General features: G+C 49.2%; 1 protein-coding gene across 4 annotated transcripts; it reads right to left on the bottom strand.

Annotated features, from left to right (window-relative positions):
- Positions 1 to 214: 214 nt before the first annotated feature.
- Positions 215 to 5,168, bottom strand: LOC135904898 (serine/arginine-rich splicing factor 3-like). Of its 4 annotated transcripts, XR_011512855.1 has the most exons (7): positions 5,010 to 5,168; positions 3,466 to 3,660; positions 3,115 to 3,207; positions 2,478 to 2,507; positions 1,512 to 1,895; positions 667 to 775; positions 215 to 459 (listed from the first exon to the last, which is right to left on the bottom strand). XR_011512855.1 is itself a non-coding variant. In XM_065435894.2 (6 exons), coding segments are annotated over exons 1-5 (426 nt in total). In that variant the 5' UTR covers positions 5,012 to 5,168; the 3' UTR covers positions 215 to 459; positions 667 to 669. The 4 variants fall into 4 exon arrangements, 2 of the variants coding, with proteins under 2 accessions (XP_065291966.1, XP_065291967.1); XR_011512856.1 differs by lacking the exon at positions 2,478 to 2,507; XM_065435894.2 differs by lacking the exon at positions 1,512 to 1,895.
- Between the last annotated feature and the right edge of the window lie 832 nt (positions 5,169 to 6,000).

Here is a 6,000-nt window from a genome sequence, read left to right as displayed (position 1 = left end):
GAGGTACATATTACTAATTTTATACTGCGTTCCTATTCCCCTGCACAGGTTAGCAAACCCTATTACTCTTGGATTAACTATTTTTTTTCCATTTTCTGTCAGCGTACACTATCAGGTACACGGAAGTTTGCATTCCCCCCCCCCTCACACGCACACACATGCACGCGCGAAAGGGTGAACCATGCAGCAGTATGCAAATAAACAAATGCCAGCCGACGGGGTTGAAAAAAGCTTTTATTGTGAAGTTTTGCCAATTCATGAAATAGCTACATGACACACATGACCAAGGTTTTTGTTTCCGTAGTCTTTTTTTCTTAGCTGAAAACAAACTTAACATGAAAAAAAAATGTTATGGAATCACACATGCAATGTGGTGGTAACTGCATGTCCTGCTTCTTCAGTCTTCCCACAGTCCATCGCAGGATGCCAGCAGCACAGCAGAGTGGCCAGCCCTCGGCCCTGCACAGTTGGGACGCCATGCTTGCACTATGCACACCGCTGTTGGCTCTCGAGCAAGCCAAGAAGACACATGCGATGCGAAGGCCAGTTGAGAATGCTTTTAAGCTGAGAGGCGTGTGAACAGCGCTCGGAGCAGGACGCAGCTCTCGGCTGGCAAGTCGATGCGAAGGTATCTGCAGTGGCCTGAAATGCAATAAAACGCCCTACCTGTCAACGCCTCTCCCGAGAGAGTGAGCGGCTTCCGGTAGACCTGCGCAAGCTGCGGGAGCGGCTACGACTGCGGCTTCGGGAGTAACGTCTTCGAGGAGAACGAGACCTGCAAGGACAATTCAGAAATTGAGGCACCCCCCCACATTTGCAAAACAAGCATAATCCTCTGCCTCGCCAGATAGCAATTACCTGATGCTCCCTTTAGGCATTCCGAGCTCATGCATCTGTCAAGCAGTACTTCCTAACAGGCGCTATTTAACACTATGCAAGTTCTGACAGCACCAACCAAAGTCTTATAAGGCAAATTATCACATTGTGACAGTTAACCTATCCTTGGACACCAATGCTTAAATTTCCTGCTTGAGAAACCCCATGCAATCAATGTGCGATATCCTAACCTCTGAATGAATGCACTTCCTTTTCAGCAAGCCCAATCCAACACAACATGATGCTTCGCTTATTAAGATCTTACATTACACATTATCAAACTCCCTCCACTTTGAAACCATCCACCACTGTGCTGCATACACAAACCCCAACACTAACAACCAACTGCTTCAGTGCCGTCAAGTGCTAAATGCTGTTCTCAGAACCCTGAAGTGTTAAATGCATCAAGAACACTTGCCAAGCTACGCATAAAAAATTCCAGCACGAGGCGGCAAATATAGAGCTAGGCAAACAGCTAAGCCTTCCTGCGAGCCGCTCTCTGTGAATAGCACTGCGCATCCTCCAATTCTGCACTAGGCTTGGCCCGAACCAAGCTACAAGAGAGGGTCACAGAAGGCGCCCCTTTGCAAGTCCTGCAACCCCCAGTGACGCGAGAATGACAGCAAACGGGTAACCTGTGCCAGTGGCAAAGAAGAGCGTTGAGCGCCGACCGGCCAGCTAGGCGAGCGGTGGCGAGCGAAGGGGGGCACGAGAAGGGAAGAAGGCGTCTGCCACCGAATGCGTTGCCATCCCCCTGCGGAAGTGTGTTGGTTGGGAAGCTGTTGGCGCTGGCATTGCTGCCTCGATTTGCTCGCACAGGGGCGGCGTCCCGACGTTTTCTCTCTCTCAAGGGGGTGAGGGGGTTGGTGGCTCAGCCAGCCGCGTCGGCGGCAAACCCTTCCCGCGCAGCGAGATAGAAGTGTGGCGGTGGTTGTTGACGAAGGAGAAAGGTGGTGGTGGTGGTAGGTTGGGTCACTTTAGTCCCTCGGGGGGCAGAGTTAGAGATGATGTCGCATGCCCTGTAAGGTGCCCCATCATGAAAATCATTACAGGAACCTGCACAGGAACGGCCCAGACACCAAACCCAGGCATCACGTGTGGCTACAGACCACACAGGGCCGTTCAGGAATTCAGAAAGACAGACAAATACAAGTTAGCACACAAACCTTAAATATAGGCCTCTGTCAACAGTGCGTCCTAACGAAATGACGCGTGCTAGAGTGGACGCCACAATTGATTCACAGAACATACTGTTAGGCAACAAATAAGAAAGTCAAGTACACCAGCGGCATACATCTCGACTTGCAGCCTAATCATTAAAAAAAATGTATGCAACTGCCTGGGCTTGGGTATGGCCTTTCTCACATTTACAATACACTAAAAAGGGTAACAAAAACCATGTTCTTCATACCACCCTTCCTCTAAACTAGCAATCAACGGACATACCTCCCACCACCATTTCAAGCATAAGCCTACAGACACAAAAGACAAGCAAAGAGGTGAAGAAACCGAAATGTGGTAATGCCAGTTTTACAGTTCTAAGCAGTGACAAAATAGCACATGGACAGCACAGGCACACAGTCCGCCTGGAAGAAACCTACCTGGACCGTTTAGCTCCGTAACCTCCGTAGCTAGAAAAGCAAAAAGAAAAGAAAGGAAGGAACACTGATTTTGCATGCACTTTAATTGATCTAAATGCGAAGACTTCCTTGCACACATGGTGACATCATTCAAGTTCCTGTACAGGCTTAATCCAATAGTTCACCTTCCCCACAGAAGCACCCAAATGAAGCAAAGAAAAAAAAGAAGTGAACTGAAGTAGAATGTTCGGAAACTAAATCAACAAAGACAAACAAAACCATGAACTCGCACGCTGACTCTATGGCGAAAACAAGCTAGCAAACTTCAAAAATACAATAACACGCACCCTCTGCAATTAACTTCATCTCTACCTAGCAAAAACCAGCACTGCCCAAACTGTGAGAGCCCCTACAATTTCTGGACAGTCCATCATGAGCTATTTTAGGCTAGCCAACATCAACACTGTCTCTAGCTAGTGACCTAGTGAATCTATGTGGTGGGCTACGACAACTCGGGATAACGTACTGCCCCAAAAACTAAAGTATCCTGAGAAACAAGTAATTTGTCCTCCAAGCTCCTCAAAAACTGCCACTAGTTCACTATTGTCACGAGGCATTCAGATTTCGTAGAAAGGCTGAGAGAGCAACAGGAACTTACCGAGGTGGCGGTGCAGCTGGGCGCCTGCTAGCTCCACCACGGCGTGATCGGCCGTGCGACATTTCCACCCTCACCCTTGTTCCACAAAGACGGCTGCGCAGTTGAAGAAAACACCGAGATCCAGTTAGACTCAAATCATGCTAGAGTATGCAAAACGGGTTTATCACTGGTGAAGTGTGCAACAGTGGGCTAAAAATGTTTCCCGAGCCACAGCCAGGGCGGGAAATAAAACTGCCTCCAGCCTTGCTCATGACGCTAGGAAAAAAAAAACAGTAATTAAGAGAGAAGACTGGCAATTTAAAAACTGCAGGTCATCGGTGCAGTAAAGAAGTGCAGTCCAGACCCACTCACCTGCCATCGAGAGCACGGCAGGCATCTTCAGCGTCACGAGAGTCCTCGAACTCGACAAAAGCAAAGCCCGGAGGGTTGCGGGCCACCCAGACATTGCGCAAGGGGCCAAACTTGGTGAAGGCCGCCTCGATCTCGTGCTTGGCTGCCCCACTCCCCAGGTTACCCACATACACCTTGCAGTCAAGGCTCCACTCCCTGCGAGCAACAAGGGGGCGCACTTCAAATCTAAAGCAATATCAAGCGTGTGAAAATCATCGCTGACAAGAGTCAAGATTGCCATATGCCTGCATGGCACACATAACTGTGAACTAAGAATTAGTAAAAATCCCGCGGACATTACAAGGGAGCCGAAGATAGGCACGCATTTCTCTGGGCACACACACCTTTTGTGGGATACATACACAATTTAATAATGGTTTATCCTTAAACGTAGCATAGAAGCAGCAGCAAGCAGTAACCTTGCTTTGGCCGATATGGCCTGCCCTAGTTACTTTCTAAATAAACTCATTCAGTTGGCATATGATGTGGCGCCCTGTTACAGGGTGCATTCTTTTACTACGCATTCTTTAAATCAACTTTTCAGAATTTTAATTTTTAGCGAACAAGTTATTTTTCGTAAAACTCAACGCAACATTTTTTTTAAAAACGTGGAAAAAACGAGAATTCGTGAACTTTACGCTAAGTTCGGGAGTGTTGGCGGGTATGCCATACACATGTGCAATAACCGAAACTATCGAACGCGGTCTCTTGGCCTGTGGGCCATTTCCAGGTGCACCGGCCCAGCAAAGTAAACAGGAGTCGAACGGTTAACATTATCGCTTAATAGCGAGGCTGCTCGATTGAAAGCTGATCTTGCCAGCACCTAGATCACACTGCGGGAAGCGCGCCACACGATCCGAATACGCACACCGCTAGCACAACACCCAGAATGATATTTAAGGCGGCTCGGCAATCGCACGAAAATGATCTAAAATGGCGATGACAAATTTCACGTAGCTTACAGTGGAAAAAGGAACGAGCCTGTTTTCCGGTAGGACGAGTACAAGCGCGCGCGCTGCGAAGCAGCGTTCGTGGCGTTGCATTGTTGAGCAGCCTCTGCTAGCGAACTACTCGAACTGTTTTGTAGAACACAGGTGGCATCGCGCCGTTGACGCCCGCATATACGCACCTACACACGTGCCCGCGCATGGCCCGCGGAAGGCTCGGGTGACGGTAACAGCTTGCTCATGAAAGTAATGGTCGCCCGCCTACCGACACCCGAGAGTTAACACCCAGCTATTAAACGCAACGCCTTTGACCGTCTAACTGCGCATATTGTAGTGAAAACGACGTTGTCTTTTTTTTTTCTTTTCTTTGCGCTGCGCAGTATTTCGCAGAGCGTGTCCACAGCGCACGGTCGAGCGCACCGTAGACCGCAACGAGGCGTAGCTACAACTAGGCTTAGAACATTTTTTTGTGTACGCAAACCGGAGCACCATTCCGCTTAATCAGAAATAAGCACACGCTATTGCACTACATCAGGAAGGCATACAAAAGGTACTCACATTTTGTGAAATTGCGCCGTCGAGTACGTCCCCCGAGATTTCTAATTCGGCTTCCGGCCTTCCACTGCACCCAGAGCGAACGACGCAATGCCAATGCCTTCCAAGCTTCTGGATGAACAGGAGGCCCCCTACTGGTGGCAGTTCAGCCAGTGAGACGCTGCCAACGCTGTGGCGAGATGGCGCTATCAATGGTTCGAAATTTCTGGAAACGTGCCGCTGCCGTACCGATGATAGCTACTCAATCCAATTATTAGGCTTGAATTTTTTTTTTTTTTACGTTACTGCGTTTTGCTAGCAGTAACGCTATGATCCAGTATGAAGAAACACCTGCTCGCACAGAATAGGCAAGTATATTGATTTGTTTCGAGTATTTGAATCGGGTGGAAAGTACGCAAGGGACCAGCCCGAAAGTTCCATTGCGTAGGAAACGCAGCTCGATAACGAAGCGCCGAAAGTGGCCACAGGCTACTTGTGGTTTATGCTTCAAGGAGCACGGACGCCACCTGCCACATTCTTTTCCAGTCACATGCGACCTGCTCGGCACCCCCCCCCCTACCACGAACGCTCGCAATTTTATACCAAGCATTGGGAGGCTGCTCTGCTCAACTCGGACCCTGACGAACATCGGGTCATCCAGCGGGCTGACGCGGCCGCCAGAGCGTATGTATGTTGGCAATAAAGTTTTACGCAGCGACAAGCCAGTTGCTGTACCCTCTAGGGAGGTTGTCGGCGTAAGACTCGAAGCTCGGCACTTGATCCAGCTAGGTCCGCCGGGTTCCGCCAACAGCTTCAATAAAGCAGGTAACCGAATTCAAGTCTGCTGGACTACTGCAACCACTTCTAAAAGTGGATTAGAGATAACCCAAGTGCTTGATACAGCAAGCACTGCCGTAAGCGTATTGCGAGATTTCGGCTTCATTGCCCCCCCCCCCCCCCGTCCCGTGGGGCTTCTAGAGCACTTACCAAATATATTTCACCATATTTGTTTCCG

This window comes from Dermacentor albipictus, chromosome 3, assembly GCF_038994185.2.
Source record: "Dermacentor albipictus isolate Rhodes 1998 colony chromosome 3, USDA_Dalb.pri_finalv2, whole genome shotgun sequence".
In the NCBI taxonomy this organism is placed as follows: Eukaryota; Metazoa; Arthropoda; class Arachnida; order Ixodida; family Ixodidae; genus Dermacentor; species Dermacentor albipictus.
The sequence above is the reverse complement of the archived record's forward strand: the minus strand, read 5'-3'. Positions and strand labels throughout refer to the sequence as shown.